The sequence below is a fragment of the Metopolophium dirhodum genome, chromosome 6, assembly GCF_019925205.1.
Source record: "Metopolophium dirhodum isolate CAU chromosome 6, ASM1992520v1, whole genome shotgun sequence".
In the NCBI taxonomy this organism is placed as follows: domain Eukaryota; kingdom Metazoa; phylum Arthropoda; class Insecta; order Hemiptera; family Aphididae; genus Metopolophium; species Metopolophium dirhodum.
In genome coordinates, this window is record NC_083565.1 from 33,316,461 (window position 1) to 33,342,931 (window position 26,471).

General features: G+C 27.4%; 4 protein-coding genes across 7 annotated transcripts; 2 read left to right on the forward strand and 2 right to left on the reverse strand.

Moving 5' to 3' along the window:
- Positions 1 to 845: 845 nt before the first annotated feature.
- On the forward strand, positions 846 to 7,764 carry LOC132947892 (kelch-like protein 2). 2 transcript variants are annotated; one of them, XM_061018140.1, is made up of 11 exons: positions 846 to 1,035; positions 4,171 to 4,324; positions 4,385 to 4,613; positions 4,698 to 4,873; positions 4,946 to 5,042; positions 5,157 to 5,313; positions 5,397 to 5,494; positions 5,555 to 5,857; positions 5,944 to 6,087; positions 6,810 to 7,062; positions 7,148 to 7,763. In XM_061018140.1, the coding sequence occupies exons 2-11, from the start codon at positions 4,212 to 4,214 to the stop codon at positions 7,339 to 7,341; spliced, it is 1,764 nt and encodes a 587-aa protein (XP_060874123.1). In that variant the 5' UTR covers positions 846 to 1,035; positions 4,171 to 4,211; the 3' UTR covers positions 7,342 to 7,763. The 2 variants fall into 2 exon arrangements, with proteins under 2 accessions (XP_060874123.1, XP_060874125.1); XM_061018142.1 differs by lacking the exon at positions 846 to 1,035 and having other exon boundaries at positions 4,176 to 4,324; positions 7,148 to 7,764.
- A 3,728-nt stretch (positions 7,765 to 11,492) lies between these two features.
- On the forward strand, positions 11,493 to 14,714 carry LOC132947899 (uncharacterized). Its single transcript, XM_061018155.1, has 2 exons — positions 11,493 to 11,950; positions 13,701 to 14,714. Exons 1-2 carry the CDS (start codon positions 11,628 to 11,630, stop codon positions 14,644 to 14,646), a joined length of 1,269 nt encoding a protein of 422 aa, XP_060874138.1. The 5' UTR covers positions 11,493 to 11,627; the 3' UTR covers positions 14,647 to 14,714.
- LOC132947900 (transcription factor Adf-1-like) lies at positions 11,861 to 16,478 on the reverse strand. Its single transcript, XM_061018156.1, has 3 exons — positions 15,187 to 16,478; positions 13,101 to 13,260; positions 11,861 to 12,976 (listed from the first exon to the last, which is right to left on the reverse strand). Exons 1-3 carry the CDS (start codon positions 15,347 to 15,349, stop codon positions 12,358 to 12,360), a joined length of 942 nt encoding a protein of 313 aa, XP_060874139.1. The 5' UTR covers positions 15,350 to 16,478; the 3' UTR covers positions 11,861 to 12,357.
- A 128-nt stretch (positions 16,479 to 16,606) lies between these two features.
- Positions 16,607 to 24,786, reverse strand: LOC132947891 (ring canal kelch homolog). Of its 3 annotated transcripts, none has more exons than XM_061018139.1 (11): positions 24,765 to 24,786; positions 20,246 to 20,400; positions 19,954 to 20,182; positions 19,705 to 19,880; positions 19,536 to 19,632; positions 19,265 to 19,421; positions 19,081 to 19,181; positions 18,718 to 19,020; positions 18,478 to 18,621; positions 16,934 to 17,186; positions 16,607 to 16,845 (listed from the first exon to the last, which is right to left on the reverse strand). In XM_061018139.1, the coding sequence occupies exons 2-11, from the start codon at positions 20,359 to 20,361 to the stop codon at positions 16,658 to 16,660; spliced, it is 1,764 nt and encodes a 587-aa protein (XP_060874122.1). In that variant the 5' UTR covers positions 20,362 to 20,400; positions 24,765 to 24,786; the 3' UTR covers positions 16,607 to 16,657. The 3 variants fall into 3 exon arrangements, with proteins under 3 accessions (XP_060874122.1, XP_060874121.1, XP_060874120.1); XM_061018138.1 differs by lacking the exon at positions 24,765 to 24,786 and adding an exon at positions 20,935 to 21,149 and having other exon boundaries at positions 19,081 to 19,175; XM_061018137.1 differs by lacking the exon at positions 24,765 to 24,786 and adding an exon at positions 20,935 to 21,149.
- Between the last annotated feature and the right edge of the window lie 1,685 nt (positions 24,787 to 26,471).

Below are 26,471 nucleotides of genomic sequence, written 5' to 3' on the forward strand. Positions count from 1 at the left end.
CTTTGTATATCACCATAGAAACGAATAAAAAATAATTATAATATAATAATATTAACTCAACTTTTAGGCTATAATAAATAATAGCAATATAAAATATCCAGACTGGACAAACCGCTCCGTTCATAATTGTTTTTCTTATATAGGTTATGATATTATTGAATCCAAGTTGAATACAATCCATTACCTACACATCGACCAACTTGTAACCTAATGTACAGTCGAGCACTAAAATCCACTTAATTATGATTTATTGGTATGTAAACTATTATGGTGTCATTCAAACTGAATTAGTTGAGATCTTAACATACTTATAAAGTTTTTTTTGTGTATTTTGAACAACATTAATATAGTCAATATGATATAAAATTATGTTATTATGATTTTGCTAACCCAATTTTAAGGAATATTATCTTTAGTACCTTTATACATTTTGATAACTGAGGTACTATACTCTTTCATTTTTTTAAATTAGGTACCTAAACAATTTCAAAAAAATAAACAATTGATAATTTACAGTAAAAATTGTGCTTTTTATTTGAAAAAAAGTTTGTAGAGCCACAAGACACTGAACCTACAGTAATACAATTAATAATCTTATGAATTTGAAAATATGGCCTTTATACGTATATTCAAACATTCCAAAATCATAATTTGAATAAATTTATAATTAAATTAAAAAATGAAGAACGTAATGATTTTTTAATCGCTTTGTATTTTCTATATTTTTTGTGTAAGTTATGAATTGCAATGCGTATCTATGTATGACGTACCTATGTAGGTATTTATATATTCCATATAAACTGTTTCGCTTTTCTTTTCATTCTCTGAAAGACACAGTACTAGAACGAGTGTAAGCGTGTTACAACATAAATTAATAGATAATTTATTAATGTGATGAATTATATTAAATAAAATCGTAGTTTTTTTTATGTTTCACCACAATAAAGTTATACTGGAGTCTGAAATAATCAGATTAATTGTAATACCATTACAGATTTCAAGTTAACAACCATAAAAGTGAAAAAAAATTACATGGTATGTATATTGCACTCAACACTATTTCTCTAATAATATATATTATTCAAACAACCTCAAAATATATTACGTCAGTAACGATGTACAAACAGTTTTCCAGAATACATTTTTGAATTCTATTATTTTTTAATTATTTACTTTTTGCTTACTTATAGTTTTGTATTCTTTTGAACTTATTAAAATGATTTTAAGAATGTGTTTTTTTACAGTGGGAATTAAAATTTAAATGAAAATGTTTGATTTTAATTTAAATTTTTCTGATGGATATTAGATTTTTCTGGTTTAAATACAAAAAAGGTGGGTAAGTGGATGTCACTCTGCTGTACAGTAGGTTACAAGTGGGTCACTGTAATGGATGATGTTAAATTTGAATTCAATGATATAATATCATTGTATAAGAAAATCGATTCTGAGCGAAAACGGTCAGTCAGCCTATGATATTACCAAGTATATTTGATGATATTATTGTGAATAAAGTAATTTACAAATAACCTATTTACGTGGAGCCTTGTTTTAAATTTTCAATCCTTAGCTATAAAAGTTGAACATTTTATAAATTTTTAATTACAAAATAATTATTAAATTAAAAATTGTGCCTATGTATTTTTAATATTTTTTAACTGCTATTGTAACAATATATCAAGAGCCTTGCATTAAATTTTCACGCTTTTTACTCAAAGTGTTATTAACATCCATAGAAAAAAAACTAAAAAAAATGGAAACTGAAAATGTCCGTAAACAGCTCAAAATAAGTCAAAATATTTGGAAAATGTTATGGTGTATACATAGAAAATGCTAATATAAACATTCAGTCAAAATGTCATGTACCTACGGTCATTTGTTTTAGAGTTACACCAAAAACCAAAATCGATTTTCTCGAAAACAGATTTTGCGTAAAAATTCCCGTTTTTTCTTTGTTTTTCTTTTGTTTTTTACGTCACGTTTGAAAACTACTGAGAAATTTTTACTTTTGGACAAAGTACCAACTAGATTCATTTTCCTATCCAAAAAGATACTGTTGAAGAAAATCTAAGCATTTTTACTGTCCTAAAAGGCGATCACACACACAAAAAAAAAAATAAAAAAAACACACATCATTGTAAAATCAATACATTCATTGCTTCGTTCAGAATCTGAAAGCGGATAAGTGGGATGTCGCTCTTTATGACAATATTGTTTTTGGTTTTTGGTTTAACTATAAAAAAATAAATACATAAATGTTCACTGATTATTTATATTCACATTCCAATTTTACTTCACGTCGAGTTTTACTGCTTGGTAGCTACTCTTTGTCACAGTCATTGTAAATTCCGCTCATATGCCCATTGTAAATAATATTACAGATTGTACATCTTCTAATAACTGTTAAAAAAAAAAAAAAACATTCTAACTTTTGATTCTGAGCGATTTTCTAATTTTGTTGTAATTCAAAAATGAATAAATGTAGATACACGAAAATTTCACTGAATGTTTATTTTATCAATTTCTATTCATGATAAAATGTTTGACTCGTTTTAAACTGTTTACAGACAATTTAAAAATTTCAGATTTTAGTTTATTTTTCCTTGAATATTAATAAAGTTTTATTTGTTGAGCCAATAAACGTGAAAATTTAATACAAGGCTCCTGATAATATATCGTTATTAAGAATTATGTGTATGCATCCCTGTCACGTGTAAACAGATACTGAAAAACCGCCATGTTCTTTGGAAATGAGAGAGGCTCTACGAGTATTACGAAGGAGAGTGAAAAAACATTCATCAAATTTTGAATTACAATGCAAATACGAACTTTTTATCAATGATCTTTTAAAAAATAGACAAAAAAAAAATATTGTTCAAGTTAGTACATGTATTTATTTACATTTTTTTTTTTTTTAAATACCAATTTACACCTACAAATGTACTTTAATTAGAAATAAATATTAATATATAACATAATTATATTTTTAGTAACTATGTGTTATGATTATAAAATTTGATGCAACACAATATAATTATTTTTTTTTTATTTAACATAGGTTTTTTTAATTTTATTTTTGACTTTTGTTTAGTGTTATCAATCGGATTATGTTATCAGTTATGTTCCATACCAAAGTGATTAGGTTATGCAGCGACCATTATTTTAATTTGTTTTTTACTGCAGGACTTAAAATTTAAATGGAAAAGTTTTTTTCTGATTTAAATTTAAAATATTTATTTTTTTTTTTTTGGGTAACCCGCGGCAACATAGGCCATTGGGTGTGGGGGAGGGCACTGTAGGTTTTTATATTGGGTAGGTTGGTACACGTGTGTGTTGTGTTTTGGCAGAATTTCTAATGGGGCACCCGTAGGTTTCTGCCGTGCCCCGGGTGACAAGACGGCAATATGTGAATGATCACAATATTTGCGTTTTCCATTATAATAATCAATACGCTCCAGTGGCGTATACATAACTTTTGTATGGGGGGGGGGGGATCAGTTGCAAACAAATTATTATGGAACAAAAATACCTAAACCTAGGTATGTGCACATTTAAATACCTAATAAATGATAAAACATATATATTGCGTTGATATCGGTGACGGTGGCGACTGGCGACGGCCCGTGGTTGGTCTGCCACATATTATTATCTTATAATAATTTATCATACTTGTATATATAATATACATATTATCAGATATTACATAATACGATTATATGAATATGAAATAAATATATGGTTACTGATTAATATTAAGTAAATTATTTTTAATTAATTATTGTTGAATGTGTTAAAATAAAAATTTACAAAAAATCCTTGCCATTTTTTTTCCTTGTAATTTCCTTACATTAAGTCATTAAGAACACTATTTTATAAAATTTAAAAAAAGGCCTATTTGGGGGGGATCTGACCCCCACATCCCCCCCTTGTATACGCCCCTGATACGCTCGACTATAAAACGATAACGGAAAACGAAATTACCTTTGAACCTACAGATGAACATTAGTTTTGACTTCCTGGAATTTGTTGAATTTCGAAACAAGATTTATTTTTCCCTATAAATTTGAATGTTATTATATACATTTTGTTTTTGACATTACTTTAGATTTAATAAAAGATTATTGACGATTTTTCTAAATATTTATAATTAATTTTGAAATGCTCTCTTTTTAGTTTTAAGAACTCCAAAATCCGGACTTCATATACCATTTACAATGCAAAATAAAAAAGAAAAAACAGAATCCGGTAGATGTGCAAAATATGCAAAATATGAATATAAAAAATCGTCTTATGCAGAGACACATGGAGTGTTACAATCATTACGCCAGTAAGTTGTAAGTATTTATTATGTTAGATAAATACAAGTAACAATTTGTTTTGTTTTTAGAGATGGGTTATTTTGTGATATTAAACTAAAAACAGACGATAACGAAATAATAATCGCACACAAAGTGCTTTTAGCATCAGCTAGTCCATATTTCCATGCTATGTTCACCAATTTTTCAGAAAGGAATCATGATCTTGTTGTACTGAGAGAAATAGATTCAACCGCTTTACAGCAGTTGGTAAACTTTATTTATTCGGGAAGAATTGTGATCACTGAAGAAAATGTACAGGTAATAGTATATACAATTGGATTTTATTCAACAACATTATATTTCAACAAAATTATTTAAATTGTTTATCGTATTTTTCTTTAGGATTTGTTACCAGCTGCAAATCTCTTGCAGTTACAAGAAGTAAAAGAGGTTTGTTGTGATTTTTTAAATTCACAACTCTGCCCCACAAATTGCATCGGTATAAACGCAATAGCTGATTTACACAGCTGTACGAAATTGTTAACAAGTTCAGAATTATATATTCAACAACACTTTTCGTACGAAATATAATTTATCATTATGATTCTATATGGTATTTTTTTTTATAATTGTTGTATTTTGATTCTTAGTGAAGTTGTTGGTGGTGACGAATTTCTATCGCTATCATCGGAAAAAGTAATTCAGTTGATCTCCAGTGATAAACTTACAGTTCCATCTGAAGAAAAAGTAGGCAAACTAAAATTAATTATTGTTATATTTTAGTATTTGCAAAGGAAAAATTCAGTAACCTTCTAATATGTAGTCTTATTACTTTATAATAATGTGTAATTACTTTTTTAGGTATTTGAAAGTGTTATTCGTTGGGTAAAATATGAATCAAGTTCAAGAAAATATGTTTTACCCCAATTAATGGAACACGTACGTTTACCAGTAACATCAAAGAATTACATATTAAAACACGTAGTTCAGGAACCTCTTATTAAGAATTGTTATAAATGTATGTTTTTTCTTTAAATATGCTTTTACTATGAATCAATTTATATTTTATAATATATATATTCATATTTATTATTTATAAAGGTAAAGATTACATAAGCGAGGCATTAAATTTTCATACACTTAATTCAGAAGAGCTTATTTCACAAAACATCCGGTGTAAAGATAGACATGGAGATAAAGTATAATTTTGTTATCATTTATTTTTCTTTTCAATATATTTAACTATTTGATTATAACAGGTAATTTTAATTGCCACTATATTTGATACTGATGAACGTATCAGTACAAAATTGTACGAACCAAAAATGAACCGATGGCATAATGGACCTGAAATGATAACAAACCGTAAAAATGCTGGTCTAGCTGTAGTGAAAGATAATTTAGTGTTTGCTGTGGGGGGAGCTACTAATATTTGGCGTCAACTTCAGTCTGTTGATGTGCTTGATTTATCCTCAGAATCACCTTGTTGGAAATCAAGTGTTGAAATGTTAGTTAAACGAAATTATTTTGGAGTTGGTGTCATTAATAATAAACTATATGCCGTAAGTAATGTTGAATTACAATTTATAAGATATTTCATTAGTTTTGTTATAAAGTAGGTAACAATAAATTATATAATACATTTAAGGTCGGTGGACTTACCAATAGTGATGGTCCATTAGATAGTGCAGAAGTTTTGGATTACAATACTCAAGAATGGCGTATGATAGCTAATATGTCTACTAGAAGATCTGGCCTTGGCGTTGGAGTCCTTAATAATCTTTTATATGCTGTAAACTAATATTTTTTTATTGATTTTAAATTTGGTATATAATTATTACAATAATAGTGGTTAATGAAAAAAAAATTCTCCTAATTAAGAATCAAGGAATATAATATCGATATAATACAATTTATCCATAAATTACAATTTTAATTTGATGATAATTAATTAATGATATGAGTACCTATATGACATATCTTTTCAATTCAATGGCTCAATACTTTTATCAGAAACTGATTTATTTTCATTAATCTACAAACATTATTACGTATAAAAAGTACTAGAACTTGATTTTTTTTTCAACAGATTTATTTATAACTTTAAAAAAAAGTAACCTTACGTATGTACTACATGTTATTAATATTGTTAATGTTTGAAAATTACAATACAAATGTATTAAAGCAATTGAACTTCATTAAATTTATATTTTAAACATTGAATATATCTTAATTTTTTAACTTCTATTGAAGAATAATTTATTCATACTTCTTCAAGATTGATTTTAAATTTTGAATAATTTTCAAGCTCAAGTAGTATTTAATTTTGTAGGCTTATAAATGACTAATACATTTTTGTACCTAGTTAAGAGTAATATTATTGTATTTATTCAATGTTTCATAAATATGTACTAAATCAGGTTCATTGAAAATGTTATGCGATAATATTGTAATTTAGGATTTTTTTTTATACCCCACAATTGTTTGTATTAATTACAAATTACCATTATGTAGGTAGGAGGATGTATTTCATCATCACGGCAATTAAAAACTGTTGAACGTTATGATCCCAGTATCGATGCATGGACGCCCGTCGCAAAAATGTCTGTAGGTCGTAGTTGGGTTGGAGTAGGCGTCTTAGACGGTGTACTGTATGCTGTGGGTGGTGAAGATGGATATAAAACGCTGAGTATTGTTGAAGCATACAGACCAAGTACAGATGGTTGGACTACTATTGCGGACATGAATTTTCCTCGATATGGTGCAGGTAGCTTCTCGTAGAATAATTCATAATAATTGTATGAAACATTATTTTGAAAAGTATATTGCATTTATATAAATTTTCAATATAGGAGTAGTTGCAGTAGACGGTTTACTGTATGTCTTTGGTGGGCAAATAAACAAATCCCATATTGAGGATTCTATAGAATGTTACAGCCCCATAACCAATACCTGGACAATAGTTGCACCGTTAAGGATTCATGAATATGCTTCAGCACGCGTAGTAGCCATTAATAGGCCACGACATTTAAAAATTCATAGTTAGTATTCATGGTATTTGTTTGATACAGTATATAAATGTTTTCCTATTTTGTAAAATAGTATGTTTTTTGATTACTTATTTATTTTATTGTATTTTAATATTTATTAAAAGGTTTCATATTATATTCGTCATTATAACGAACATTTGAATATAATTATTCGTACATAGTAAAAAAAATTTACTATGTATAATTTCTATTTTAATTGTCTATAGCTATGAATTGAACATTTAATTTACGGTTTATCGTAAGTAGTTATAACTGTAACCAAAAATACTATAAAATGTTTACCTTAACACAATTTTCTTTATAGATATTTTTAGTTCAATTGTTTATGAAATCAGAGAGATATTTAAACGGAGAATAACGATTATAGATATTTATGCATACTTGGAACTTTTAAAGTATATTATATAATTTATACACACAATGAATTTTCAAATTCAATGTTTTCGTCAATAATTAATCCAAACAACTGTTTTATGAAGAGTAAAATAAATTACCAGTTAATAATTTCCGTTCTTTAAATGAGATCCTTCCAAATTAGTCAATTATTTTGTGGATCTTTTTTTTTTTAAATATTATTATATTTGTTACTACCTATTTTAAAATTCCAACAGTTATTAGTTCCTTAAATGGCTATACAATTATTTAAATAGGTGTAATATTGGATCTAGTTTATGTTACATGTTTATAAATTCTAAAAATTAATTGATTGTTATTAATTAATAATTAATTACTAATATTTTAAAATCACCTTATGCTTCATATCTTCTAAATTCATTATTGTGGACAATAACTGTTATAAATTAAAATTAATAAAATTATTAATTGCAGACAATTATAATAATTTAATAATATAATTCAATCACAATGCAAGATAAGAAAAAATTATAATAATGAATTATTAAAAACATAGTAAAATTATCAAAACTATTTAGATTTAAATTGTATGTCATCTTATTTACAGTTTTTATTCTTCAATCGAAAAAGTATTTTCAAAATAGTAAATTTCATACACTTTAGTACCATATTTTATTATTATCATTTATCAGTATATTATTATAATTTTGTTACTACAAGACTTAAGACGGACAGGGAAAAATATGATCCACGACAGCGATGTAGCTAGATTAGTCTACACTGGACCCCGTGTTAACATAATTTTATTTTTTTTAATTTAAAAGTTAAATAATAAGTACTTAGTTCATCAATATTTACATGCGAATTAACTATTAAACCACCCTCAAAGTTGAAAATTAAAGCATTTTTCAAAAACTGCTCTTTCCGAAATTTGTTGATAGACACAAAAAAAACATGATATCTCTGTGAGATGATTATTACAATTCTCACTGAGCTCAGAATCTTAAATGTCCAATATTATTTCCTAAGACAATATGTGTTTATAGCCTGGTCCACTTGTTTGTGTTTAAATAAGATTAACATTTATTATGATTATGGCTGTTTGTATATTGCCAGATTGGACAAAGTGGTTTTACTTAGGTTACACACTAAATATCACTTGTACTGGTTACACTTGATAACAAATTTCCCTCCAATTTCATATTATCTTTTAACAATTAACTGACAAGTTAAAAGTTACAATATAGTTTAATATATATATATATAAATATTGTATATAATTAAAAGGGTGTTTGTAGAAATTAAAATGTTAAAAGGACTTATACTACTACTATTATATATGTTCTTAGAAGGGCGTTAATAAAATTAAAATTGTTAAAATGGCCTACACCACATACATTTTTTTAAAAATAAATATTACATAAATGTAAATTTAGTTTAAGCAATTTCATAAGCGATTTTAGTTTCATGGAGTACATATCATGTTTAATATAAATGTTGCCGCCGCAACATAACAACAATATTATTTTTATATAGTTAATTATCACTGGTCATTGAAGACAGCTGGTCTCACACACACATACCATCTTATTTGTATTGTTTTATTTTCGTATTGAATGCGTTTTGTGAGTTATATAATATTATGTAGATTAAACGTTTTCGCACGCCGCCGCGCCGTCTATGCAAATATTATTTAGCACGGCCGCCGTAAATCTGTCCGGTTTTGTACGTCTTACCGAGAACACCGACGTGTGTCAACTATTTTTTATTATATACGTATTAATTGTATTATTTTTTTCTTTATTATTGTGAGCCATAAGGGCAATAGTCATTTGTTATTTTTTATTGTATGTGCGTTAATCGTCGAGTATATGTCGCCGTATAGGCACAACCATACCCTTTATTATTGTGAGCCATTAGGGCAATCATTACACTATTATTTTTGTCATTTACGTGTATTGTACCCCTACTATACCACAGGACCAGCTAGCTAGTCTGCGCTCCACAAACTGTGAGTTTTATCATTATTTTTATTATTATTTATTTATTATACACATTAACTGTTGGGTCAAAAGGGCTATAGATATTTTTTATTATTATTAATTTGTTGGCCAGAAGGGCCGCATATTATTTTATACGAGCTTCAGCTCAAATAGCTGCGTCAATATATTATTATTATTTCGGTTGGCCACAAGGGCCGGTCATTTATTATTATTTTTATATAATTTTTATACATTTGTGTCACGGTGAGTTTTAATATATAATTTGTACTGCTATTATTTCAATTTACGTATTATACAGCAACTTAATTACCAGAAACCGTGTTACCATTTTATTATTATTTGTTTTATTGTACACACATCCACATACATACACATATTAATACACAAATACAAATAATACACAACAAGCACTACATAGCCGATAGTATTTGCTAGGCGATCCCGACAACTACTGTTCGAGCTATTACAACACTACACACCAGCTAGTCCTCCATTCTATATTTTTTAGACCTAGGTGTTAGTGGCGTAAAAAAAAGGAGTTTGGTGTCCGGACTCGTATATTATTATTATATACTCCGGCCCGTACAATAATATTTAAATGAATGTTCTACCTTAAAAATTGAGTATTTAATCAGTTTTATTTGTTTCCTGAAAAATTTGGTATACGCCATTTTAATAAAATACCGTCAAATTATACTATACTGTTATAGGTATGCTGTATGCGTGCACGAAGTAATGAGATAACTGTGCTCGCGTCTTTTATTATTATCCGCTCCTGGCTCGTACATGTGCCACATAACCTATGTGCCGATATAATTTTACTATATGGCTGTGAATTTGTTGACAAATATATTGTGCTTTATTATACGATAATCGTAGTTACTGAGTGGAGCGATGAATGCATTGATTCTACAATGACGTGTGTTTTATTTTATTTATTTTTTTTAATTTTTACGTCAGTCGTCTTCGTTTTGGGCAAAAAAACTGCTGCGATTTTCTTCAACAGTATCTTGTTAGGTTAGATAGTGAATCCAGTAGTTGAATCGGGGAGGTCATTCCCAATAGTTTTCAAAAGTGCAGGGAAAAATATAATTAAAATGTTGTAAACGTAATTATAAGTGTAAAAATTAAATACTGCAAAACAAATCATAACGATTAACAAAATATGTCGCATATCATTCGGCTCCGTATTATAATGATTTGGCGTTTCATGGATTCAAAGTTGAACATGTAATAGTATTGGGAGAATTTGGCCAAAAAAGTTATATTAAATCGAGTTTATTATTAATGTATTAAAATCAGGGTTTGCAAACGTTATAATAACGTTATGATTATAACGTAATATTTGACAAAAAACGATTGAATTTTGTAAACGTAATTATAAGTATAAAAATTAAATACCACAAAACAAAACATATCGATTAAAAAAATATGTTATACAACATTAAACAAAATAAAACGCAAAACGTAATATTTATAGAATAACATGAACAAAAAATAATGCAAAACGAAATATTTTTAGATCTATTTATTTTAAAGGTGTATTGGTTTCGTAGAAACATTTATTTCATGCAATCAATCTAAGAATTGGTTATATTTTATTCTATATCCGGGTCATTACCTACCCGCATTAGTTATTATTTTTAAATTTAATAGGTATAAACACTATTTTAGATAACGATAAACGCTAAACCTCTATAAAGGTACGGTTTCCCTTGCGCGATTGCGAACGCGAACCGCGAACGCGATCAGCGAACGCGATCGACGAACTAAGATCGCGTTCGCATCGTCTTGGTTTATTCTGAACGATTTTACGTCGCGATCGAGAGTAATTTATCTCATCATTCAGTCGTACTTAATATTTTGATGTGTGAAGTACTCTAGTGAACGGTGTAAACGAACATACTGTGAATTTTTAAATTATAATGGATACATCTGACGACGTAAATATATTGAAAATTCTCTTTGAAGAAGAAGATGATGATGACGTTTTGCTCTTGTATTTGTCAGAAGAAAAAAGAAAAGGCCATGATCAATTATTTACAAAGAGAAGTACGGAAGGTTATTATGAAATACTAATCAACGGTCATTTAAAAAATAATGAAATCAAATTTCGAGAATTTTTTAGAATAAATCGTAATCAGTTTGATTTTATTTTAAATTTAATAAGAGACGACCTAGCCTTAAATCCGACTTTTTTTATAAGGAAACCAATAACACCAGAGGAAAAATTGGCAGTTACATTAAGGTAAGTAAAATTTATAAATTACTAACAAACAATGAAATTAGCACACATATTACTACATTAGTATATTGTTATATCCTTATTTAATATAGTATTCAATAAAAAATATACATAAAAACTAAAAAAAAAAAATTATTTTCCTTTATTATTGGTACACGTAGTACCTAATCATATTATATTTACATAAAAGTTATATATTATAACAATCAATATAAAAAAAAATTTTAAATCTTATTAAATTATACAAATATTTATAAATGTATAAAACCATGGTTAATTAATAAAAATAACATATGTTCCTATAAAATATTCAATATAAAATATGCATGAAAATTAAAAACTAAAAAAAAATCATTTACCTTTATTACTGGTAGTAAATACCTAATTATATTTTATTGTTTTTCTTTATTTTACTGTGAATTTGTGTTCCATTCATTATTCATATTTGCTACTGAATCGAAAGGCGTTAATATATTTGAAGATCCAAACTGTTGTTGAGTATTTGTATATGATGGTGAACTTATTGAAGGCGGACTATAATTATTATATGGAGTATAGTGGTTTTCCAATGAATGTGTGGAACTAGTAGTTGACTGGCTTGGTGTTATTAATACTCTATTGGATATAGGCGTAGTGTAACGATTACCTGGATCATGAAATTGTAAATCGGTTAATACAGTTAACATTTTCAATTTGGCTTGTGCAATTAAATGTGGTGGCAGTTTTTTCACAGATATGGCTAAGCTTTTAAAGAAATGGTCCACATCATCATCGTCTACTGTATTTTTTTTTGAACATATTTGTGTCATGAGCTGTGTTCTTTCTTTTGACCTTTTTTCTAAAAGTTCAGTAATGTTTAAATTTTTTCTCTTGTTCATTTTTCGTGACCTGGACATCGATGGTGATATTGATTGATCACATTGAGTTTGTGGTGATAACGGTACCTCTTCTGTAATATTTACTTCTTCATCACTTAAATCTGAACCGGAATTTTCATTTGCATCAGTATCATACATATTAGATGTAGTACTGTAAAAATAAATGATAAATATGATTATTAAATTATATCTATGATTAAATTTTTTTACAAAATATTAACAATCACTACCAAATACCTACTTAATTTGTTGTCATAGCTATCATTATTACTTACATTCTTTCTTGTGGTACCGTATCCAAAAATGTTAAAAATGGTGCTAAATACCATTTTGATGGTTTTGAAGACGCACTTGATCCTGTTGTCATTTTTCTTGTCCGTTTATTTTTTAAGTAAGCATCTTTTATGTTCTTATACCTTCTCCTGCAGTCATCATCTAATACAAATAAAAGTAATAGTAATCAATTTTCAGTTTTTTTAATTAAATAATAATTATATTAAAAATTAAGTAAAATATCGAAAAGAAATTATGTTAAATTATGTTTTTGAGATTAATTCTCATAGAGTTATATTTATGTATACATACTGTATATAATTTATAAATATATTATTTAAATAAATAGTGAAAGAAAGCATATAAATATGTAAATTGTAGGTATGTAAAAACAAATTAACCTGGGGTATTATTAATATTGTATGTAATCATAAATGATTTTGATGTTATACATAACTATCGGGTATTAAACAAAATAAAACATGACTAATTATAAAATCAATCCTACATTTCCTACATTGTTTATTTATGTATATGTATGCTTTAAATATATGTTGATATATTTATTAAATTATAATATAATATATATGACTTTTTTTTAGATATTTAGCTTCTGGAGAAACGTACCGTTCGCTGTCTTTTGCTTTTCGCATATCACACAGCTATATTAGTATTATTATAAAAAATACATTAAAATCTATGAAAATGCATCTGTTACCAATTTGTATACCTAATCCAAGTAAATTAAATATGAAAGATAAGGCTAATGAATTTTGGACAAGATGGAATTTTCCAAATTGCATAGGCGCTATCGACGGTAAACACATTCGAATGAAGTGCCCAAAAAATACCGGTTCATTGTATTTTAACTACAAAGAATATTTTTCTCTAGTCTTATTGGCCCTAGTTGATGCAAATTGTAAATTTTTAGTAATTGATGTTGGGTCCTATGGTAAAGAAGGAGACAGTGGCATATTTGGAAAATCAAAAATGGGACAACAAATTTATTCTGGAGATTTTAATTTCCCAGAAGATGAAAAACTACCAGGCACTGATAATTCGACACCATTTGTAATTGTTGGTGATGAAGCATTCAGACTACATAAAAATATTATGAAACCCTTTTCTAGATCTTCAGCTAGACAAGATAGAGCTAAAACTATTTTTAATTATAGGCTGAGTCGTTGTCGAAGAGTGACAGAAAATGCATTTGGATTACTAGCACAAGTTTTTCGAGTATTTAATACTGCAATAGCAATTGATGTCGAAGTATGTGACGATTTAATAATTGTTGCATGCTGTTTGCACAATTTATTGAGAGATGCATTTTTAGAAAAAAGTAATAAAATTTACTACGAATATGATGAAGGGCAAACTTTTGAGATGGGTAGTTTAAGAAGTGGAGGTGGCTTTGCAAGTGCAGATGGTTTTGATGTGAGGGAAAAGTTTAAACAATTTTTTATTCACGAAGGAACTGTCCCATGGCAAAATCAACAAATTTCTAGAACATCATCAACCAATACTGCTTTTATCAACAATCAAATTTAATTATTTGATACTTTCTAAAAATATACTTTGCCATTTTTTAAAATAAATATATAAATATATAAGTGTTTTTAAGTATAATGTATATTATACTATTATTATTATTATTATGTGTATTATTATTATTATTACATGAAAAATCTTCATACAATAAAAAACCTACAAAATATTATACAATTATTTGGCTATTTAAAAATAATTCATTGTACTCGTATACTAATATACCTAATGTCCTAATATATCACAGATATTAAATGATAAATATTAATAATACTAGTTTTAATATTATAATTTATTTTTAGCTTATTGTAAACATACATTTACATAAATGTACTTCTAAAATAATTATTCTTAAAAATAGACTGTGTTATTTTAAAATAATAATTTATTTTAAGCTTAAAGAAAACCTCTGTTGTACTACTCGTAATATTATAATATAAAAAACCCTAAAAAACATATAAACTTTATATTCCTACAATGAGTATTTATAACTAGTATTTAAACACACTATTTATTATTTATTAATTATTATATTTTACTTACTACTACGTCCAACGGTTTCACTAATATTCTTCCAAATGGCATCTCTAATATTTAAATCTTTGTAATCCTTGTTTTGAGGATTATAAATTGGCGGATTTTTAGCAACACATTCAACCAGAGCTTCATCTTCTACTTTGCTAAATTTGGTCATTAGAGCACTCATTGTTGAAAAACACGACCAACGTCAACCAGCAGTCAATCATAAATGAATGTCATATCATAATTGTCTTTCAAAATAACAAATTAATCGCGACGCGAACGCGATTTGACTGCTCTTGAAGCAGTCACTTCGCGTTCGCGCCGCGATCAAATTTAGATCGCCGACCGCGATCGCGCAAGGAAAACCAACTGTATTTAATTTACATTGTATCAGTAGTCGCGCGATAATGATGCGCGATCTTAGATCGGATCGCGTTCGCGGTTCGCATTCGCAATCGCGCAAGGGAAACCGTACCTTTAGCCATAAAAGTTACATTTTATACATTTTTAACTACAAAATAATTAATTTTTATTAATGTTGTCAAAATTTGAACTTTAAATGCTTATAAAAAAAAATTGTGCCTATGTATTTTTAATATTTTTCAACTGCTATTAGAACGATATATCAGGAGCCTTATATTAAATTTTCAGTGAAATTTTCAAGTATCTACAGTCATTCGTTTTTTAATTACAATAAAATAAGAAAATTGTTACATGAGAAATCGAGTAAATATCAAATGTTGTAAAAATATAAATTTCAGACGCTCATAAAAAATTTAATTTAAGTTTCTTCTAGACATTTTTTTTTTGATAAAGGTAGACAAACTTATGAGTAATCTTATATTACATTTTCAAATCTTAGATTTAAAAAGAAAATTTTTTATGAATTCTCAACTCAAAATAATTTGTTATTTTTCGTGATTTTTCCGTATTTTGTCAAAATTTGAACTTTAAATGCTTATAAATAAAAACTGTGACTAAGGATTTTTAATGTTTTTCATCTGCCTTTGAAACAATAACCTAGGAGCCTTCTATTAAATTTTCAAGCTTTTTTACTCAACAGATAAAATGTTATTGATATTTATAGAAAAAAAAACTAAAAAAATTTAAAAATGACAATGGCCGTAAACAGCTCAAAAAGAGTCAAAATATTTTGTAAATTTTATGGTGTATAGAAAATGCTAATATAAACATTCAGTCAAAATGTCATGTCCCTACGGTCATTTGTTTACCAACTAGATTCACTTTCCTATCAGAAAAGTTACTATTGAAGAAAATCCAAGCGCTTTTACTGTCCTAAAAGGTGATGACAGACACAAAAATAAAAAAATAAAAAATAAATAAAAAATAAAAAAAATAAAAAAAACAAAAAAAAAACACACATTGTAAAATCAATACACTCATCGCTTCGCTCAGAATCTAAAACAATTAAGACACAATATCACAAAATGAGAAAACATTTATATATTGTATCAAGAAAAAATCATAATTGCTAATAAGTATTAAAATGTCGAAACCTATTAATAGCTACTACTCCTGCTGAAGTATATACAAAATTCTTTGACGCTGCGCCTATGGTCCAGGAATTAGTTTCGGGGCTGTAACATTCTATAGAATGCACAAAAAAAGTGTCGTCAACTCCACCGATGACATACAATAAACCGTTTGATGCAACTACCCCTGTATCACAAATGAAGGTGAGTTCAATATATTCAGAATAAAAAAAGTGTTACATAAAATAATTTTGAATTATTATACGACAAGTTACCTGCACGTTTTCGAGGATTATGCATGTCCGCAATAGTAGTCCAAACTCCTGTAGTTGGTCTGTATACTTCAACACTACTCAGAGTTTTGGATCCATCTTTACCACCCACAGCATACAGTGCACCGTCTAAAACACCTACTCCAACACCTTCACGGCCTACAGACATTTTTGCGACTGGTGTCCATGTATCAAGACTAGGATGATAACATTCAACAGTGTTTAAAGCCTGTTGTGATTCATCACTTCCTCCTACCTATAAAATTGAATTGATACAAATTGTCGAGCAGCAAAAAAATCCTATAGTACAATATTATTGCATAGCGTTTTCAATGAAAGTGATTGAGCACATATTTATGCAAAATTGAATAAATACAATACCATTATTTTTAACTACAAAAATGTATTTATCACTTATCAAATCAAATATTAAATATGCTTGAAAATTATTAGAAATTAAAAATAAATTTTGATAAAGTATGAATGAATCATTTTTTAATAAAATTAAGCTATATTAATGTTTAAAATAAACATCTAATAAAGTTTAATTACTAAAATATATTTTGTATGGTCATTTTCAAACATCTTCAAACATTAACGATATTAATAACTTATAAGCAGGGCTCGGGACTTAAGCATTTGCTTATTTTTATGGATTTACTTAAAGTGTAGCAGAGTGTTATTATAGAAGTGTATGAGTGTATGATGTGTTACAACACGTTCAATTATGAAATTTGAAAGTGCTTTTTTTTACGTTCTTCAACGATTTTTCAAAAAAATGATTTCAAAAATTTTTTTTGGTTTTTTTGGTTATTTTTTATTTTTGACCAGTTTTTCTACTTTTTTTATGGTTTCTCCTGCAAAAATGTTGTTGATAGAATTAAAATTAAATGTTCAATTAAATCATTCCATGCAATAATGGCAGTAAAATTTTAATTGATTAATTAATTTTTTTTTAATTATTTGTAAAATATGTCGTATACATCCCTCGGAAAATCCATAAACATTAAACAATAATGCAAAATGTCTTGAGAGTGAAAAAGTGTAAAAACAAATTTTTTTTTCAAATTAAATTATTTTGCTTAAATTTAAGTTTTTGAAATGCTTATTTGAGTCCGTATTATGATGTTTTTAAGTTTTTAAGCGCTTGTTTTAATGATTTTAGGTGCTATAAGTCCCGAGCCCAGCTAATAAGTAACATAATTAAGATTAATTTTTTATTTAGTTATGAATAAATCTGTTACAATAATGAAATCGAGTTTTGATACCTTCTATATAAGGTAGGCTGGTCAATCAATGAAAATCAATCAGTCTCTGTTGAAATATTATTAAACCATTGAATTGAGATGCTATATAACCCAATATATTTTAGTATATTATATTTATTAATTATTATCAATTTTAAATTTAAATTTATCGATATATTTTATTTTATGTATATTAAACTCCTTAATTCTTTATCAGGAGAATTTTTTTATTTCAATCACAATTATTAATGTGACAAATTTATAACAAATTTAAAATTATTAAAAATAATATTAGTTTACCGCATATAAAAGATTATTCAGGACTCCGACCCCATGGTAGGCCCTTCTAAAAGACATACTAGATATCATACGCCATTCTTGGGTATTGTTGTCAAACATTTCTGCATTATCTAATGCATCATTACTATAATTATATCCGCCGACCTAAAATGTTTTATATAATTTATTGTTCAATACTACCTACTTTTTAACAGAAGTAACGAAAAAATTAATAAATTATAATTCAAACATTATACTTACGGCATATATGAAGTTATTAATAACACCAACTCCTAAACCATCTCTTTCAACTAACATCTCAACACTTGTTTTCCAACAGAGTGATTCTGAAGATAAGTCAAGCACTTCGACAGTCCGAACTGGTTCATCATTGTCATCAAAACCACCCACAGCAAACACTAAATTATCTTTCACTACTACTGCACAAGCTCTCTGACGACTTGTAATCATTTCTGGACCATAATTCCATTGGTACGTTTTTGGGTCATACCATTTTGTACGATTTCTCAAATCAATATCAATTCCACCAATAGCTAATAAAACCTGTTATATTTAAATTAATAAAGAAATTGGAAAAATAAATAAATTATAACAGAATTATACTTTATCCCCATTTCTAGGTTTATTCCGGATGTTTTGTTGAATATTAAGCTCTTCTGACTTGAGTGTATGGAATTGTAATGCCTCACTTACGTAATCTGTACCTTAATAAATTATAAATATATAAAAATGTATTTAAAAATATAATTTAATTCACAGTAAAAGCATATTTAAAGAAAAAATTTACATTTTAAACAATTTCTAATAAGAGGTTCCTCAACTACTTTTTTTAATATGTAATCCTTCGATGTTAATGGTAAACGAACGTGTTCCATTAATTGGGGTAAAATACATTTTCTTGAACCTGAATCATATTTTACCCAACGAATAACACTTTCAAATACCTAAAAAAGTAATTACACATTATTATAAATTAAGAAGACTACATATAAGAAGGTTACGGAGTTTTTCTTTCCCCAATACTAAAATATAACAATTATCAATTTTAGATTGCCTACTTTTTCTTCAGATGGAACTATAATTGTATCACTGGAGATTAATTTAAGCACTTGTTCCGATGATAAAGATAGGAATTCGTCACCACTAACAACTTCTCTAAGAATCAAAATATAACAACAATAAATATCATGTCCTTATAAAATCATATTAATAAATAATATTTCGTACGAAAAGTGTTGTTGAATATATAATTCTGAATTTGTTAATAATTTTGTACAGCTATATTTATCAGCTATTGCGTTTATACCAATGCAGTTTGTAGGGCAGAGTTGTGACTTTAAAAAATCACAACATGCCTCTTTTACTTCTTGTAACTGCAAGAGATTTGCAGATGGTAACAAAACCTTGAGAAATAAACGATAAACAATTTGAATGATTTTGTTCTATATAATTAAATCCAATTTTATCTATTATTACCTGAACGTTATCTTCAGTGACCACGATTTTTCCCGAATAAATAAAGTTTACCAATATTTGTAAAGCGGTTGAATCTATTTCTCTCATTACAACAACATCATGATTCCGTTCTGAAAATTTTGTGAACATGGCATAGAAATATGGACTAGCTGATGCTAAAACCACTTTATGTGCAATTATTATTTTGTTATCGTCTGTTTCTAGTTTAATATCACAAAATATCTCATCTCTAAAAACAAAAAAATGTTTACTTTTATTTATCCATCTGGCAGTTACACGTCTTACAACATACTTGCGTAATGTTTGTAACACTTCATATGTCTCTGAGTGAGACGATTTTTCATACTCGTATTTTGCATTTTTTTCAGATACTCTGGATTCTATTTTTTGTCTTTTATTATTTTGCATTGTAATTTTTATAAGAAGACCGGGATTTGAAGTTCTTAACTAAAAACAGTGCATATTAAAATCAATTATAAATATCGATAAAAACCGATAATAATATTCTATGAAATCAAAAGTCATATGAAAAACAGAGTTTTAGTTCGAAATTCAACAGTTACCACCAAGTCAATAATATTGATTATTGGTAATTTTGTTTTCTTTTATATTTCACGTATTGCTAGCTCGTGGTGAGAAATCTTAATTAAAACAATAAAAACTTAAAACGTATAAATCTAAAAAATAAAAATTATGTTTAAAAGTTAATTCCATTCAAAAAGATAAAACAGTTAATTTTCAATCATATAAAAATCTTAAAATAATGAAATCAATACATTATTTAAATTTAAACCAGAAAAATCTAAGTTCAATGAGAAAAATAGGATTGAAAATTAATTAAATAATTAAAGAATAATAGAATTCTAAGGGTATTATGGAAGACATTTTGTACATCAATACTAACGTAATATGTTTTGAGGTGGTTTGTATCATATATTGTATGACTAGTGAAATATTGTTAAATTCAATATAGGTACATACCTTGTAATATTTGTTTATCTTTATATTAAGTAGGTAGTTAACTTAAAATCAAAAAAAATATTAAATTTAATCTGATTATTCCAGACTCTAATATAATAAATGTATTGCAACCAAACATAAAAACTATAATTTTATTCAATATAATACAACACGTAAGCAATTTTATGTTGAATCTCACTTACGCCCGTATTAGTACTAAGAGTTTAAGCGATTGAAAAGAAAAGTGATACAATTTGTGTGCTAAAAATGTGTTTACGTGTTACGTTTATGCTAGGTACAATTTATTGACCTGCATACGTCATACATAGGTACACATTGCAATTTCTAGCTTACAAAACGATATACAGAGTGATTCACAAGTCATTATGTTCTCCATTTTGTAATTTAATAAATAATTTTTTCAATTTCTGATTTTTTAAATGTTTATATATACTTATAAATACAATATTTTTAAATTCATTAGATTATTATAATTGTACTTCTGAAAGTTAAGTGTCTTGTGGCATTACACACATATTATAAACATCTACGTACAGGCGTAAGCTTAAAATGATACGGTTATACTATAATTACGAATTATACTGTTATTGTTAATAGCCTATAGGCTATGGAGTATATTACACTACGAAATATTAATTAAAGATATTAAAATATTTGTACCATGTCCCTTTAAAAAATCAAAAGCCGTTAAACGTTTATTAGAATTTTTGGCCTCACAATCCGTCACATACGTTTATACATTGAGTAGGACCTTTATGTATCTAATGCCATAATATTGTAATTGAGAAATACCTAATTACATGTGTGCTGTCATAGTTATAGAAGAACGCAATCTGCGTCAGAGCGCATACAACGAGATAGCACAATGCATTTTTTGACAAATTGTGTGCACATGACACATATTATATTTTGTTGATAATAATAAAAAAAAATGATCGGCATTTAATAATTTACTGTAAGCAAGAACTTTAAACATCAAGTTATTTTTTTTTTTATAACGATGGAAAAATACGCCTAGCTGTATTGAACCTAAATGAACGATACTGATTTAACTTACAACTCAGTTTGTGTGCTAAAAAATGTGTGTACGTTTTCTCACATAATATCAAATTTATAAATACCTACATACGTCATACATACACATTGCAATTCCTAGCTTACACAACGATATAGAATATACAAAGGGATTCACAAATCATTATGTTCTCAATTTTTTGATTTAATAAAAAATGTATTTAAATTCTGATTTACAAAATGTTTAAATATACTATTATAAATATCAAATTTTCAAATTCATTAGATCAGCGGTTCCCAACCTTTTTAGTCGGCGGTGCCCTTTTGTTGTTCCAAATTTAGTTAGGTGCCCCTCTGTGAATATTATGAAAAACATGATAAAAATGAACACTTGTTTTCATTGTTGACCGATTTAAATAATTTTATTGTACATATTAAAAACAAATTACAATATTATGGTTGAAAATAAAGAAAAAAAATACTGCTTTAAAAGTTAAAAATTAATGAGAGTTTTGTGTCTGCTTATTTTTTGAAAGTTTGGCAATATCTGGTTCAATTTTTGACAGTTGGATACGAAGGTCAGGAGAAGTAGGACTATTATCATTAACTCCGTTTTCGTTGGTTATGCTTTCTTCTATATTAGAACAAGATGACTCCGTAGCAGGCGTCTTATTAATAGACCCACTTTTCAACCAACTGTCCATGTTTAAAACAAAAACAAACGTATGTACAGAAAAAAATAGTTTACGAAAATACGTGTTAACGCGTAAAATGTCGATCACAGACTGAAAGTAAATGCTCAACTGGTTTGGTATAATAATAATTCCGAAAATATACGAGTGATACAATTCAATTTAATGAACGTCGGAAATTCGAAGAAGTCGTGCGTGTATATTGTATATAATGTTATCTGAATTTACCGATTCGATAGCACCGATTAGAAACACTGTATTAAATATATCGAGTGTACTAAGTAATTTCATACGTAAAACATTTTTTTTTTAACTACAATAAATTGTAAATATTTTTTATATTATATTATATCATATTTAATATTTTTTTTCACTCTTTCACTCTCGAGCCGCGGTGCCCCTGAAATAAGCTGGCGGTGCCCTTTGGGCACCGCGGTGCACAGGTTGGGAACCGCTGCATTAGATAATTAATCGTATTTCTGAAAGTTAAGAGCCATGTGGCGTTACACATTTATTTAAAATAAAAAAACCCCCTTTTATTGTATAATTATCAAGTGTATATTTTTTGTAAATGTTGATGTACCTAATTCAAAATTAAAACGAGTAATTACTCAGCTACCAAAATGTCAATATTAAGGATAATAGTCGTTGAAATTGGTTTTACAATATCATACAATTTGTATAATATTGGCTATATTAGTGTTGTTCATGATACATAAAAAAACCTTATAAATGTGTAAAGATATCAACTAATATTGAGTTTGATATACACTATAACAGTACATAATATATACCAAAGAATCATAATTTAAAAAAAAAATCAGGTAAGTGGATGTCGCTCTGCTGTAAAGTAGGATAAGAGTGGGTCAATGTATAATGGATTAATTGAACTTGAATTAAATAATATAATATCATTGTATAAGAGAAACGTTTCTGAGAGGAGACGGTGTGTCAGTCTGGATTTTTTTATATTGTTATCATTAATTATTATAGCCTGTTAGTTAAATTACTATTATAATATTATTATTATTTTTTATTCGTTGCTCTGGCGATAAACAAAGCGTTAGAAATTAAAATCCAATTTTTAGCGGGTTTTCGTAATTTGTCGGTAGTTTTTCCTTTGGCATTAAATAACTATTATGAAAATCGAAAAATTACCTCTTTAAAGTACCATATTGATCCAATTTGCTAAATGTTAAGGTACTATATTATGACTCCTTCTGGTAGAAATTGTGTATACAGGATATAAAAAAAAAATTTTAAAAAATTTAAAAATAAAAATAATATACACCATTGTAAAACTACTAGCTTCCTCGCTTAGCTCAGAATCTAAAATATAATAACCTATCAAGGGTAAAATATTTTTAATTAGTGGAATTTTAGAATGTGACGTGTTGACATAAAGAATAAAATATGAATAATATGACTTATTTTATTGATTCCTCTTCACCGAGTTTCATCAAAATATCTGTTATAGTTTATGGTATTCATAAATTATAATATATTATATTCCAATACCAATAAAATAATAAATCGCTTTAAATGTGTGGTATGATAGGTAGAATCTAATTAAATTATCGAATCTGTAAAATATGTTCAGTTGTAATTAATTCAAATATTTATTAATTGAAAAAAATAATTATTTATTGCCTTTATGGCTATGTGAATTATTTTTAACTGAAATTGATCCGAAATTAGTTTACTTGTTAAGAAGATTCAAACTAAAATTGTACCTACAACCTACCTATAGTTAAGTACTAAGACAATATATGTATATTAATATATCCACTAACAAAGTAGTAATTGGTACCCACTATATAGTAATAATAATTAAGGTTGATGTCCGTCTATTTGAGCAACTGAGCCGATAAGACAAAAGTTTATGCAATTATTATGCTTACAGCCGCAATTATCGCATAATATAATTCAAACGATAGTCAGTAATAACTAATAAGATTAATCCGTTGATTAGCGCACAATGAAATAACAATTATAAACGTGACGATTGGCGCTCATCCATACAATAAATAATATAATTTAATTAAACGCAGCGTTTCGTGAGCGCGAGTATAATATTAATATCGTAAAAAGAGAGCGATTATTATCGCCCAAAAAATACAGTACCTGAAATATAGTTCGATTTGTGCCGACGAGACGGTTGGGTGACATTCAGCGTTATACTAATTAATTATTAATGACCAAATAATAAAATGTAATTTAACAAACACAATTAATATCAGTATAAAATATAGTTCAACAAAGACAAATAGCGTATTATGATTGGCCGGCAACGGCCGTTAACTTTGGACCATATATTTATTATGGCGAAGCGTACATGTTAGATAGATATAATTAATAACACGCTGTACATAATATTACAATGGCAATCGTGTTGTAATAATAAACCACAAAATTATAATATGTACAATTATAGTATACAGGTTAACATTTTATATTTCATGAAATGTTCAAACACTAGTTTAAACGACGGGTAAGCCATAACGTAAAATTGTATTGTTATTATTGTGCAAGCAATGCTTACTAAGCATGGCACATATTGGTCGAAAAAAAAAATTTTAAATCAATAATGTCATTTGTTCAATTACCCACTAATTTCGTTACTAGAGCGCACATACTATAAAAGAAGATACTCTAGGCGACTTTTTTTTTAATCATCCTTAATCTAGACCTGCTTGTTTGTGATATAGGTATTTGCTGCAATTAGTGCAATATAATATACATGCGAATTTTCACTCCACTCAAAACTGCAGTAGCGGGGACTTGTTACAGTTTATCCGTTAAAGAGTAATTAATATATAGGCCTTTACTAGGTATATTTTATCCTTTGCACTTTGATGCCAATCGAGTATAAACGTACTTGTTCGATCGAGTCGAAGTAAATTTTCGAATGTGTAAAATATACTCAATAGGTAGCAGGGCTTGCATTTGGAAAAAAAATTCCGTTATGTTATTTACAATTAAAACGTCATCCGAGATTTTCGTTTTTCGTTATAGAGAATTAAAACGTTACACAAGTTTTGCGTTCATCGTTATTTAAAATAGTGTTAATACCTATTAAAATTAAAAACAATAACTAATGCAGGTAGTTATTTCCGGATACGGAATATAATATAATCAATTCTTAGTTTTTTGCATGAAATAAATGTTTCTACGAAACCAATAGACCTTTTAAATAAATAAATTTTAAAATATTTCGTTCCGAGTTATTTTTCGGTCAATGGTATTCTATAAATTACGTTTTGCTTCATTTTTCGTTTAATGATATTCTATAAATTACGTTTTGCGTTATTTTTCATTTAATGACATACAATATATTTTGTTAATCGTTTTGTTTTGTTTTGCGGTATTTAATTATTTTTGATTATCGCTTTTCGTTATAATTACGTTTACAATTAATTTCAATCGTTTTTAGTCAAATATAAACGTTATAATCATTTCAATAAAATGTTAATACCTACTCATACCTGTAAAATATGTAAATGTAAATGGGTACTTACTTAATTGAAACAGATCCACGGTGTTGCAGTTGAACTAAAAAATAAAATTATGTTAACACGGGGTCCTGTGTAGGCTTTTTAGCTACACCACTATCGTGGGTCTTCTTTTTTGTGCATCCTATGAAAATAGCAGTGTGTACCTTAGTGCAAAGCGAACATTTGGCGTGACTATGACGGTCTTTAGAGTACTCGTTCGTGAGGTGGTTATCAGGACAATTGTTTTTTTGCGTTATATATGTGTTTCACTGAGTGTCCCACCTCAATCAAATCACTAAAAATGTCATAACTTAAGATGAAAAAGTGTAGGTTTCTG

Bases quoted from the DNA above. Each gene is read 5' to 3' on its own strand.
- LOC132947899 (XM_061018155.1), top strand. From the start codon at position 11,628: ATGGATACATCTGACGACGTAAATATATTGAAAATTCTCTTTGAAGAA. The intron at 11,951-13,700 runs GTAAGTAAAATT...ACTTTTTTTTAG, and splicing joins AAATTGGCAGTTACATTAAG to ATATTTAGCTTCTGGAGAAA.
- LOC132947891 (XM_061018139.1), bottom strand. From the start codon at position 20,361: ATGCAAAATAATAAAAGACAAAAAATAGAATCCAGAGTATCTGAAAAA. The intron at 19,881-19,953 runs GTAATAATAGAT...TTATTTCTCAAG, and splicing joins TCACTGAAGATAACGTTCAG to GTTTTGTTACCATCTGCAAA. The intron at 17,187-18,477 runs GTAAACTAATAT...TCAATTTTATAG, and splicing joins TGAATAATCTTTTATATGCG to GTAGGAGGAAGTGATGAATC.
- LOC132947900 (XM_061018156.1), bottom strand. From the start codon at position 15,349: ATGAGTGCTCTAATGACCAAATTTAGCAAAGTAGAAGATGAAGCTCTG. The intron at 13,261-15,186 runs GTAAGTAAAATA...TATTTGTATTAG, and splicing joins TGAAACCGTTGGACGTAGTA to ATGATGACTGCAGGAGAAGG. The intron at 12,977-13,100 runs GTAAGTAATAAT...TTATTTTTACAG, and splicing joins ACGGTACCACAAGAAAGAAT to TACTACATCTAATATGTATG.
- LOC132947892 (XM_061018140.1), top strand. From the start codon at position 4,212: ATGCAAAATAAAAAAGAAAAAACAGAATCCGGTAGATGTGCAAAATAT. The intron at 5,314-5,396 runs GTATGTTTTTTC...TTATTTATAAAG, and splicing joins TATTAAGAATTGTTATAAAT to GTAAAGATTACATAAGCGAG. The intron at 5,858-5,943 runs GTAAGTAATGTT...AATACATTTAAG, and splicing joins TTAATAATAAACTATATGCC to GTCGGTGGACTTACCAATAG.